Raw genomic sequence first — 13,042 nt, forward strand, 5'->3', positions numbered from 1 at the left:
TCACTATAGCTTTCCTACATGAAACAACGTCTGTTAATAGGATAGCAAAGAAGATTTGAGCATGTACAGTACACTATAACAGAAAAGACACTAACTTCACTGATTTTCTCGTCATAGCTACAGAAGCTAACTTGACAGCTCTTATTCGCTCAGCCTGTGATACATTCCTAGCAGGCCTTTTTGTCTTCATCACCCCTTTGGCATGTTCTTTACCGCTCTTCCTAGAGTCTTTCTTGGAAAAGTTAACAAACGTCAACACAGTACTAGCAAATACCCGACTTCTAGAGCGGTCATGTAAGTACAAAAACTAACTTCACTGGTTTTCCTCGCGCACCCTTGTCATCGTTCTTTTTCTTCCTCCCAGCATTGACATTTGGAGCGCCCTTGCGTTTCCTGCAAAAAATGAAATAGATGAATCTGCAGCCAGCATTCGAAAACATGTTTAAGTATGCACAATTGTGCTGATGCCCACTTGTTTGGTTTTGCGTAATCCTCTTCTGCAACCTCCAATGGTCTCTTCCTAACCCTCCTCAGCCCACCATCTTCTGCATCTGAATCTTCCTCTTCTTCTGCATATGAATCTCCCTCTTCTTCTGCATCTGAATCTCCCTCTTCTTCTGCATCTGAATCTTCCTCTTCTTCTGTACCTGAATCTTCCTCTTCTTCTGTATCTACCTCTGTCTCTTCTTCTGTATCTTCCTCTGTCTCTTCTTCTGTATCTGACTTTGTCTCTTCTTTTTGCTTCTTCCTCCTTGTGCTATTTGATTTCCCCGATTTTTTCCTGCGTAAATTGAAGAAAAACATGTGAACACTCTCCGGGAGAACATATTAAAACTCTAAGCATGTATGGAAATGAACAATGAGATTAACATGTGCACTAACTTCGTTGCTTTTTTTGAATCTTCCTCTTCTTCTGTATCTGAATCTGTGTCTTCTTCTGTCTCTGAGTCTTTCTCTTTTCGCTTCTTCCTCCTTGTGACTTTTGATTTCCCCGATTTGTTCCTGAGTAAATTGAAGAAAAAGAGAGAACATATTAACATTGTAAGCATGTATGGAAAAGAACAATGAGATAAACATGTGCACTAACTTCGTTGCTTTTTTCCCCTCTCATCCACTCGCGCCTGGATTTAATCCTCTTGTTCGATTCTTCGGTAGTTGGTCTCCCTTTTGGAACTATTTTGATTGGATTTTCCACGTCATCAGTGCAGCATTCGCGAGCAGCAGAGAAGTATGCCGGCAAAGGAACAAACGATTTATGGCCTTCATCCAAATCAGTTTTTTCTCCATCAACCTATATACTCCGGAGGAGCTCCATCACCTGTTCTGACTGTGAATCGCTAGCTGCAGCTGTGAATAAAGCGTCACTAGCCATGTTGCATAGTTGATGATACTTATTCATGTGATCAGACCATACATGAGTATTCGCAGTCCTCGAAGAAGGGAACGCTGGCTTGGCATGATTGTCCATCTTTTCTTGACAACTTTTTTTGGAAATGTGCGTACACCTAGATGATCCAGAACGCAGAATATATGTGCGCATGGGTAATCCTGACTTTCCAACTTTTAACATTTACAAGCTGCATCACCCAGTCTTGCTCCTGTAAACAGACAAGTCACGTGATATATAAAATCCACAGGCTTAGCATCCACGCCTTGTGCATCCAACTTTTTTGCATCCAACTCTTCACTGTCCTTACCTTCCAAGTCATTGGGATCCTTAGCATCCAGGTTTTTGGCATGCAAGTCCACACCATCCTTGCCTTCCAAGTCATTGGGATCCTCAGCATCCAAGTTTTTTGCATGCAAGTCCTCAGCATCCTTACCTTCCAAGTCATTGGGATCCTTAGCATCCAAGTTTTTTGCATGCAAGTCCTCAGCATCCTTACCTTCCAAGTCATTGGGATCCTCAGCATCCAAGTTTTTTGCATACAAGTCCTCAGCATCCTTACCTTGCAAGTCATTGGGATCCTCAGCATCCATTTTTTTTGCATGCAAGTCCTCAGCATCCTTACCTTCCTTACCTTGCAATTCTGTAGCATCCCTGCCATATGGGACTTTATCATATGGGGATTTGCGCAAAACTCCAAACACGACCAAACCATCACATGCTACCCGGTCCGTGACCTGCCAATTTGTCCCTTCGACAATCTGACGCTTTACCTTTGGAAACATCGCAGTTGTATAAATATAAGAGGCAGCAATCTCCAGAGGGTGTGCATTCAGCTTAGTGAAGGGTATCATATGTGTTGCTACTACGTCTAATGTTGCTTCATTCTTACGCATTATGGATACACAGTGCTCAACATGTTGCAACAAATCAAGAAGCTGCATCTTCTTGTTCAGGTGCACATGAAGCCTTGAGTTGAGAGACTCACTCCTTTGATTACTCATCATGCCAAGGAAATATCTACCCTTTGTGTACGCAGCAGCCCATTTGTGTCGCAGCTCGTACATCCTGTTAACCCATGACGACCTCTTTCCCGTTGGTTTTATTTTGAACCGAACCTTATAAGCCTCCCATCTTTTCTCAAACTCATCAACATCCCAACGACGGTAAATGAATTCCCTAAATTCCTCAAGCTTTTTCTTGCGGAGGTGCATCACCATATTCTCCTCGATATGCCACGTGCACAAATGATGATCTATTCCAGTCCAGACAGTAGCTATTGCTTTAGCCATTGAACCGACCCCATCAGTGATTGCTGAAATGGGTGCCCTCTGGGACATTGCCTCCAAAAATACGTGAAGAAGCCACTGGTATGATGCAACTGTCTCGTATGACACTAGACCGATCCCAAACAAAACTGTGTTGCGGTGATGGTTCAGACCAACAAATGGAACAAACGGAAGCCTGTACTTGTTAGACCGGTATGTACTGTTGAACACCACGACACCACCAAAGGCAACATAGTCAATCCGGGACTGTGAATCAGCCCAGAATATGTTCCACAAATGGCCTTCTTTGTCTTTTGTGTATTTGAAAAAGAATTCCGGGTCTGCTTTTTTCTGTGCAATCATATAGGTGAGCAAATATCTAGTGTCACTGCCTTCTATCTTGCGCTTCTTCTGGATTGAAACATGGATGTATAGGTCTCGATCTATAAATCCAAGCTTGTCGGGACCTCCGACATTCTTCTCTATTACATTCATAATCTGATGTGTTCGAAGTCCACCAACAGCATACTCGATGACATCGGCCTTTTGTGCGTCAGTCATTCTACGATGAGCCGATAAGTAGGGAGTCAGGTCAGCAGGGACAAACACATGGTTATGCTTGTCCACAAAATTCTTGACGAACCAGAGGCCACTACTATCTTGTAGCTCAACCTGAAAAAGAGCGGGACACCCACACCGAGAAAGACCCCTCGGTGTTCTTTTTCTATCAGCTCAATTAAAGTGCTTAAGGGCCCGCCATCCTTGTTTGCAACACTTGTATGTCCTTCTGTATGCATTTTGTTTTGGACCCGGACCCTTGTACTTCAGATCATCCTTTCTAACACCAAACCCTTTTTTTCTCGCATACCATACGTAGAACATGTAGGCTTCTTCCTCAGTCCTGAAAGTCTTCTTCACAATCTCTATGTATTCCATACACTCATTCAGATCTGAACCAGCCATGCCTTTAATATCAATTCCTTTACCTTGCATGTGTACATCATCTAGGTCTATGCCATCCTTGCCTGCATCCTCATTATCGTTATCATCCGTGCGCATACCATCCATTCCTTTGCCTTCATTTCGTCTATCACCCATGTCCTTGTCATCCTTGCCTGTATTCCCCAAGTTTTTGCCATCGTTGCCTTTATCATCCATGTTGTTATGCTGCCAACGAAAATAGATAGTCAAAGTTACGGATGGATAGCATACATAATAATTATGCAATACTCTGCTTAAATAATTGATTTAATTTGTCATATCGGATTCATGTACCAAACTTAGTCCTTCAAAAGCCGTAAGTAAGTATAAAATATTCCCTGACTAAATCTAGAAATATTTAATTGATTGTACTTGTTGTAACTAATGATCTCCTAACTAAATCCAAAGTGCACAAATCTTTCAAGTCCCCTGATTATCTGCAAACTCCATTCAAAATTGTGTCCTAACTGAATCCAAAATTATCACCTAACTAAATCCAAATTATCTCGTCACTAAGTCGAAAATATCTCCAAACTCCATACAAAAATAATTATCTCCTAACTAAATCCAAAATAACTTTCTTTGAATCCAAATCTGCTGACAAATTCTCATGGCACACAACCCTAACTAAGTGCTTTAATATGTCCTAGCTAAGTCCGACTTACACTTCCTTTGAAAAAAAATCTTGTCACAACTTTCTGAAACCATAAACCCTAACTAACTACGTCAACATGTCGTAGCTAAATCCAACTTACACTCCCTTTCAATAGAAATCTCGTGACAACTTTCTGAAACCATAAACCCTAACTAACTACATCAACATGTCCTAGCTAAATCCAACTTACACTCCCTTTCAATAGAAATCTTGTGACAATTTTCTGAAACCATAAACCCTAAACCTCACATGACATATCCTAAACCCTAATCAAATCCGACCCCTATTGGTACTATAAGCATAAGGGACCAGCAAAGATTTGAGATGGCTAGGCACTTACAGCGAAGATCCGGCGTGAAAAAGTTGATGCACGTCGATGAGGACGATGTGGCCTCTCGGGTCGGGGAAGGTGGCGTGCGCTCGGGGAAGGAGGGGAGGCTCGTCGGAAGATCTGGCGCCGCGACCCGAGCGGGGCGACATCCGATGGAGGGGGGAGGGGGCGACTTCTTGAGGTTAGGGCTCGAGAGGAGGAGAGAGGACGAACCGCTCGAACCAAATTTCAAAAGAGTACGCACGATGAATGGACCTCTATAATGAAGTGTTTTATTAATGCAATTAATTTAATCGAAAAATTTCGGACGAGAATACCCCTGGACTTAATTGGGCCGATTAAAGGTATTAAAAAATTTAGGTCAAAAATACCCTTGGGCTAAAAAAGGCCCAGTTGTTCTAATCCACTAGATCGTCCATATAATACACGTGATTTGGTGTATTATGATGCACCGTAAAATTTCCCTAGACATATACTTCGTCCGGGTTTGCTGGGCCTGCATGCAGAAACTCAGTTACCAAGGAAAAAAGTTTAGCACTAGCCGAGCAATTATTGTGTAGTGCATGCAGCTAATGATGCGGCTGCCTAACCAATCCTGCGCGCATGCAAAAGAGAGAATCGAGGGAAATTTACCGCGAAAGTTTAGGGGCCTTACAAAAATGGGACGCAGTTAGTTTGTTGAGAGGCCCAATAAACCCGGATGAAGTACAAGCAAGTAGTCAAGCAGAGATTTCAACACATTGACAAAGATAACAATAGGAAAGGGAGGGGGCTTTGTACACACCAATGTGTCACCACTGTTGGGAAAAAGACGTTCCATTCCCGTCAACCTTTCTTTCTCTCATCTGCCAATGAGCAGCCAATAATTAGTATAAGGAAAAATACTTTATCAAATGCATGACTAGCACAAATATTTATTAGAACTTTTAACTATGGATGGTGAACATGGGCAAATGTTTCGTCCCTTTTTTTTTCTGTTTTCCTTCATTCTCTATTATTTCCCTTTTTCTTTATTTATTCTTCTTCTTAGATTTTTTTTGAAATCCGCACACTTTTTTTCAATATCGAGGAACATTTTCAAAAATTTGATGAACTTTTTTCAAATTGATAGCATTTATTTTTACCAAAATTCCTATTTTTTCTAATTCGATGAACTTTTTTTCTTAATTGATGAACTTTTTTCAATAAAGATTCACTTCTTCAAGATTGATATTTCCCCTAGTTCGATGAATTGTTTTTTCAAAATTGATGATCTTTTTTAAAATTTTGAGATTTTTTTTCAAAATCATTGAACTTTTTCAAATTCAATGATGTCTTATCTAATCGATGAACATGTTAAATTTAGAAAACATTTTATTTTTCAATTCGTGAACTATTTTCAAATCGGTGACATTTTTTTAACCACAAACTCTTTCCAAATTTGTAAACTTTATAATAAAGTATGAATATGTTTGAGCATTTAAAATTTGTAAAAAAGTCAACAGTAAACTTGGATCAATGTGTCAGGTTTAAGGCCAACACATCTAGTTAATGGCAGCCTTATCAAGTCAACCAACAACTCAAAAACAAGAGTAAAGCAAAGCGACCCAAGCTAGCCATCTGCACGCGTTGATGGGCCATGCCACAGGAGGCAGCGTGTGAGCAGAGCGCCGGTTGATCCTAGTGGCGCACGAGGTGCCAACAAGGAGGAAGCTCAAGCTTTGGTTAATCACGTGCTGTTCGAGCCTATTGAGTTTTAATAAAGGGTGTGGCTAGATATCAGTCCGCTGAGATTTAACAATGTCTCAGTCAAGTGACATAACTTGCAAGAGAGAAAAAACTGAAAAGTAAATTTTGCAAAGATCCGACGGATATAACATCGACTGAGACTTCAGTCGACTAAGACTTAGCAAGACAAAAAGTGATTTCCCCCTAACAGAAAAACTAGGATCGGCAGTATGAATACGATCTCTGGTAGCTACCATTTGCTTCTAAAAAAAAAAGAGCAACCATTTGCCTACGATGTGAATGCCATGAGTTGTCCATGACAAATCCAATTGCACACTTGCCTAAGTTTCTCTTGAGTTTCAGTTCACGGATCAGAAAATTGACTGGAACTAATGGCAAAATCACATTGTCCTTATCGTGTCAATTGTTAGGAACAGCTGCAGTGTGCTTCGGTTGACAAAATCGACTTGATTCATAAAAACCTCTTGTACTACAAGACAACTCACCGAAATTACAGAAGCAACACACCAACCACACCCTCACACTCGCCTGACACACACGCGTAGAGCTGTTATTCTGAACTCTCGGCTATGCAGTGCAGTTACTAAAACGGGGCAGCGAATGGCAGAAGACCAAACAATGCACCCACCCATGCAAACCGATCATAAATAGCAAAGTCGATCACTCACTGACAAACAACCCGCTGATGAGATTTCATCGCTGGGCAGGACGGTGGTAGACCGGACTCAGTGGTGTTCGTCGTATCCACCGCCACCGCCACCGCCGTAGGTGGGCGTGGGAGGGACGGGGTGGTAGTCCGGGTGGGGCTGCGGCTTCGGCTCGGGCTTGGGCACGGGGCCGTAGTCCAGGTGGGGCTGAGGCTTGGGCTCCGGCTTGGGCGGCACGGGCTTCTTGTGGTGGAAGTGCTCCATGATGTGCTTCTTGATCGGCCCGCACAGGGTCATGGACGCGCACTCCGGCGATGCCGCGGACGGCGTGGCGGTGTTGTCGCCGGCAACGATGTTGTAGGTGGTGCCCTCGGACACCGGCATGATCTTGGACGGCTCCTGGCCGGGGCACGGCGCGTTGGAGGACGCGCTGTGGAGCTGCACGACACAGTCGGCGCCGTGGAGGTCGGCGGCCAGGGGCACGCTGAAGGTGCCGGTGCGGTCGAGGGTACCCACCGCCTTGCTCTCGTAGTCGCCACCTGAAGACCTGAGCTACGTTCATGGCAGAACAATGGTGATCAGCGTCAACCCATCATGCATTGCCACATAGTGGAGTAGCACATCAGCGCTTACCCTTGAAGGCTTCCTCGGCCTTGATGTTCTTCCTGGTGCAGTCAGCGCACTTGGCCAGGCCGACGACCATGGACGCCGCCTCGGCGTTGGCGACGGCGATCGCCAGCAGGACGCAGAGGGCGAGTGCTCTTGTAGCTGCCATGCCTGAACCTCTGAGTCTCACTACCCTTGCTTGCCTGTGTGAAGTGGCTGATGGATGATGGATGTAACAGGCGACGCATGGCTTATATAGGCCGCCGCGTTGATCGGCACAGCTCGAATGCTCAACCGGTCGATCTGTCTGCAAGCGCAGAAGAAGAAGCGCAGTGAAGCGAGACAACGAGAGATGAGCTAACTCGCTTTCGGCGCGCCGATGTTTCCGATGGCGAATTAATCCACGCCATTGTTCGGTTGGTGGCTTGGCGATCGAATTTTTATTTAAAATAAACAAACAGGCCACGAATGGCATCCTAGCTGGCAGACATCTTTGGCGCGGATGCTTGAATCGTTCAGAAACTCACTGCAGCAACAGCAGTACGTAGCAACTTCCAGTTCAAACAGCAATTGCTTCTTTTCCTTTTTATTTATTTTACATATTGGTTGTCTTGAAAGCCAAACTTTGTCAAATTTCATCAAACTTATGTTGAAAATGTATGTATCTATAATATCAAATAATATGAAAAATATATTATGATGGATGTCACATTGATTAGGTATTTGTAAATGTTGATAAATCGCTTTATTTCTAAAAACTTGGTCAAATTTTAAAAAGTTTGACTTAACACCAAACTGACATGGTGAAATAAAAAGAAGCGGAGAGAGTAGTACTTACTGTAGATTGCAGGCTGACGCATCAAAGACACTGCTGACTTCCATGTTTATTTGATCAAATAGAATACTCTCTCCGTTTCAAACTAAAAGGTGTATTAGTTTTTTTTAAAATTCAAACTTCTGTAACTTTGACCAAGTTTATAGGAAAAATATATCAATGTCTACAATGCAAAATCATTATCATTAGAATCATCATTAAAAATATTTTCTTATTATATTTTTAGTATTGTATATGTTGATATATTTGGCTCTAAACTTGATCAAATAACGAAATGTTTGAATTTTTGAAAAATTAATGCACCTTATATGTTTAACTGATGGAGTATGACAAAAACATGGGACATTGTACAAACTAACACGGCCTTTTAGTTTAAGAGTATGGAATACACACCAGGAACAGACGTCGTAAAAACTTGATGTTTCTCAAATTGGTGGAAGCAATAAGAGAATACATATATATAGGAGTGGACATAATAAAGCTTCATCTCATTTTCAATGGAAGGTCCACCAGAGTAGGCAAGTTCAAGGAGAACGGTGTATCCCGGATGATACCGTAAATTTTTCTGCTGGGTCGTATCCTTTTCTCCATGCATCCAACTGTTATGCGATGTTCACATACACCACGTGAAACATTATTGCCTGAGCTTGTTGTGTCCTAGCGGAAAAGATCTACACATATACAACATCCCTTTTCCAAGTATCATGGTGCCATGGATCTTCTTTTTTTACACTTAAGGTCTCCTTTTGTTCAACAACGAGTGTAGCATTACATTGTTGATAAGAATTTGGAATATCTCCCAAGGGGTGTTATCCATCCAAGTACCATGTGTAGAAGATCTAGCTAATCTAGCTAATTCATGTGCATTTGCATTAGCCTATCTAGGACAATGAGCATGGATTACATGAGTAAAATCAAGAGACATATAGTAACGATCGTCAAATAAGACACTCGTGAGGCCTAATGATGAAGCCCCTTCCTGCATTGTTGTAATCACCTCGAGATTATCCGAATTCACTTCAATCTTGTCGCACCCAACTGTGCGTGCAAGATTCACCCCATATTTAAGTGTTGTGTCTACGGCAATGAAAGTGTCAAAAAACAAACATCAACTCTTTCATTCGCAACAACAATGATGTTTTCCCATACAATCTCGAAGGACAACTCCTACATACGCCTAGAGAGTATCAAGGTCAAATGAGGCGTCCACATTGAGCTTTAAATAACCATGGATCGGCTTGGTCCATCCCCCATGCTTCATAATGTGTTTGCGGTAGCTTGCTAATCTGAAGTTTTCTTCCAATGCTCTCAGTACAAGATGAATTTGACTTGGTGTTTGTATCGACTGGCCATGCAAGAGTTTCCTCTGCTCCCACCAGACATACCAAGATGCAATAGCAATAATTTATTTGAATGCTTATCCTAAAATCACCGCTTCTTGATCAGGGAAGTTCAATAAATATTCCAGCGTCTCCTCCCACGACAGGCCAGCGACACATGATTTATGGATGATATCACAAAGTCCCAGGGGATTCCACACTTAACTAGACAAAGATTATTAAAATAGAAGATGTTTAACATTGTCATCCCATAATTTGCAAACAATACAATGAGGATATATATCCAGTGTAGAATCCATCTTTACCAACTCTCTTATCTTTCATTGGATGCAACTTTCATAGGCAACCAAAACATTGTGGGTAATTAACAGTCCTGGAACAAGGCCACTCTTGCCGGCCCATGTGTTGTTGGTTGCTGTAAAAAAGGGTATAGCAAAGCTTTTCAATCTGAAAAGGATGTTCTTCTATGGTGGCACGGTCAATCATAAACGTAAGTTTTCTATATCTTGTACGGGCAAGTTCTTTTGAGAAGATTGAAATCAATGCGACAACAGAACTCGATTTGGCATGAAAAATCTTGAGATAATCATGAAGATCTAAATAGCTAGCCACACTAATCTATTTCTCTCAACATGTAAGTAAGCCATCTGAGCATGGAAAAGACTCACCTTTAATATGCAACCATGCATAGGAAAAGTCTCACCTCGACATGCAAACATGGGTGCTAATTTCAACTGTATTATTCTATTTATATTTAATAAATATTTTACAACAATATAATAATCAAACAAAATAAACCATGTATATTTTAAGTTTTATTTATTATAATATTACTCTAAATATTCATGTTCCACACAACCAAATACATTGAAATATAATGCAGAACATTTGTCCAACAACATGCATATATCATCTACTGGTTATAATAAACATCTAATCAATTGGGTCTAATGTTATAATAAACATTCCTCCAACAACATGCAAACAACGTTTCAGATGTTTGTCATTCATTATTTATCAAGAGCACTTAACTTTTCATATATTAGCTCCGACCTCGATTTAGTTATAGAAAGTACTTATCAACATATTGTGGCAGCAATTAATAGAAATCCCACGTTCGATGAGACGGTAGTCGTAGTGCAACTTTAAAGTAAAATGGAATACAACTTTCTTCTGAACTGCAGAACAAAATATTTACGGTTGCACCTGGCATTATTATGTTCAAAGTTTGAGAAGTGTTTATGTTATTGTGCCACTTGTGTTGCTCGGGTGCTCAAATCCTACCTCTGATTGGTTGTAAGATTGCTTTCAAATTAAGCTTGTAACCAGCCAATCCACGCTTCTAGCTCAAGTCTTGTTGCTTTTTCGTACATAGATATAAATGCTTCGGAGGCGCGCCGCACGTAGAAAGGGATCAACAGAGAATTAGGTAGTACGTAGGCTCTGACTTGACTTATGTAGGCTCTAAGATGATAAAGTGTAGGAGTACGTACGTTCTTACGCTGCATGAATGCATGCGTGCCACGTGGAACCTACGAAGGAGAATCAACCACCATCCAATGCAAAGTCGATCACCAACCGAGCAATGGCTAACGACGTGCGTGGATCAAATCGATGATCGATGATCGATGCGTGCAGAATCAACCGAGTTTTAATTCGCCATCTGAAATTTCGGCGAGTTAGCCGGTCTCTCGTTGTCAGGCGAACATGCAGCCAGATCATCGACCGAGCTGGATCGATCAATGCCGAGGCCTATATAAGCCATGCGTCGTCTGTTGTATTCATTCAGCCATCTATCGATCGATCAGCCCCTTCACACCACAGCAAGTGGGAGTAGTTCGATTCAGAGGTTCAGGCATGGCAGCTCCGAGAACACTCGTCCTCGGCGTCCTGCTGGCAATCGCCGTCGCCAACGCTGAGGCGGCGTCAGTCGTCGTCGGCCAGGCCAAGTGCGCCGACTGCACCAGGAAGAACATCAAGGCCGAGGAAGCCTTCAAAGGTGAGCTAGCTACATAGTGCTCACAGTCACAGTCACTGATGTACTGATGTCCCTGCCACGAAATTTTTATCAGGTCTACAGGTGGCAATCAAGTGCAAGAACGTCCACGGCCACTACGAGAGCAAGGCAGTGGGCGCCCTCGACGGCACCGGCACCTTCAGCGTACCCCTCGCCGCTGACCTCCACGGCGCCGACTGCGTCGCGCAGCTCCACAGCTCCGCCTCCAATGCGCCGTGTCCCGGCTAGGAACCATCAAAGATCGTGCCGGTTTCCGAGGGCAGCACCTACGGCATCGTCGCTGGCGAAAACACCGCCATGTCGTCCGCGGCGTCGCCGGAGTGCACGTCCATGTCCCTGTGCGGGCCGATCAAGAAGCACATCATCGAGCACTTCCACCACAAAAAGCCCGTGCCGCCCAAGCCGGAGCCCAAGCCCCAGCCCCACCCAGACTACGGTCCCGTGCCCAAGCCCGAGCCGAAGCCGCAGCCCCACCCAGACTACCACCCCGTCCCTCCCACGCCCACCTATGGCGGCGGCGGAGGCGGTGGATACCACGGACACCACTGAGTCCGGTCTACCACCGTCGTCCTGCCCAGCGATGAAATCTCATCACCGGGTTCGAAGTCAGTGAGTGATCGACGTTGCTATTTATGATCGGTTTGCATGCGTGGGTGGATTGTTTGGTATTGTGCCATTCGCTGCCCCGTTTTAGAGCTTATTCGGAAGCTCTTCCGACTCTCAACTCCGCTCCGCGTGAGGAGCTAGGTTCAAGCCACTCCGCGCGATTGTGCGGGCGCTGCCTCCGCTCCGGGAGCTGTATTAGGGGAGCGAAGGGGATCCGAGCAGGGCCTTAGTACCTGCACCATAGAGTTGAGAGTTCAGAATAACAGTTGTGAGGAACACAAGGATCACTGTGTATTTTGCTTTTTAAAGATTTATAATTTCAGTGTGTGTTCTGTATACGAAGTTGTGGATCAAGTAATTTAATCAAGTCCATTTGAGCCAGTGGAATGACTACAAATGTTGGCTTTTTTGACTTGATCTTGTTCTACTGTGTGCTGTATGCGTTTAGTTCATGTTTTGACTAACTAGACAATTGCCCGTGCGTTACAACAGGAGTATGCATATTCTATTATTCAATACCAGTCGTGTCTAACATATATATACTCTTAGGATCCTCGTGTATATCAAGTGGTGTTGTCTACGGTGTATTTCCACCCTATTGAGCGTTGAACCATAAGTCGTCCCTACTTTTTCGCCTTCCA

At 43.3% G+C, this 13,042-nt stretch overlaps 2 protein-coding genes across 2 annotated transcripts; one reads left to right on the forward strand and one right to left on the reverse strand.

Annotated features, from left to right (window-relative positions):
• Nucleotides 1-6,777: 6,777 nt before the first annotated feature.
• LOC119360394 lies at nt 6,778-8,013 on the reverse strand. The gene is made up of 3 exons (XM_037626049.1): nt 7,899-8,013; nt 7,631-7,788; nt 6,778-7,549 (listed from the first exon to the last, which is right to left on the reverse strand). Exons 1-3 carry the CDS (start codon nt 8,011-8,013, stop codon nt 7,076-7,078), a joined length of 747 nt encoding a protein of 248 aa, XP_037481946.1. The 3' UTR covers nt 6,778-7,075.
• Nucleotides 8,014-11,582: 3,569 nt separating this feature from the next.
• On the forward strand, nt 11,583-12,799 carry LOC119367054 (proline-rich protein 4-like). The gene is made up of 2 exons (XM_037632685.1): nt 11,583-11,777; nt 11,851-12,799. Exons 1-2 carry the CDS (start codon nt 11,636-11,638, stop codon nt 12,021-12,023), a joined length of 315 nt encoding a protein of 104 aa, XP_037488582.1. The 5' UTR covers nt 11,583-11,635; the 3' UTR covers nt 12,024-12,799.
• Nucleotides 12,800-13,042: the final 243 nt, after the last annotated feature.

The sequence above is a fragment of the Triticum dicoccoides genome, chromosome 2B (assembly GCF_002162155.2).
Source record: "Triticum dicoccoides isolate Atlit2015 ecotype Zavitan chromosome 2B, WEW_v2.0, whole genome shotgun sequence".
Taxonomy (NCBI): Eukaryota; Viridiplantae; Streptophyta; class Magnoliopsida; order Poales; family Poaceae; genus Triticum; species Triticum dicoccoides.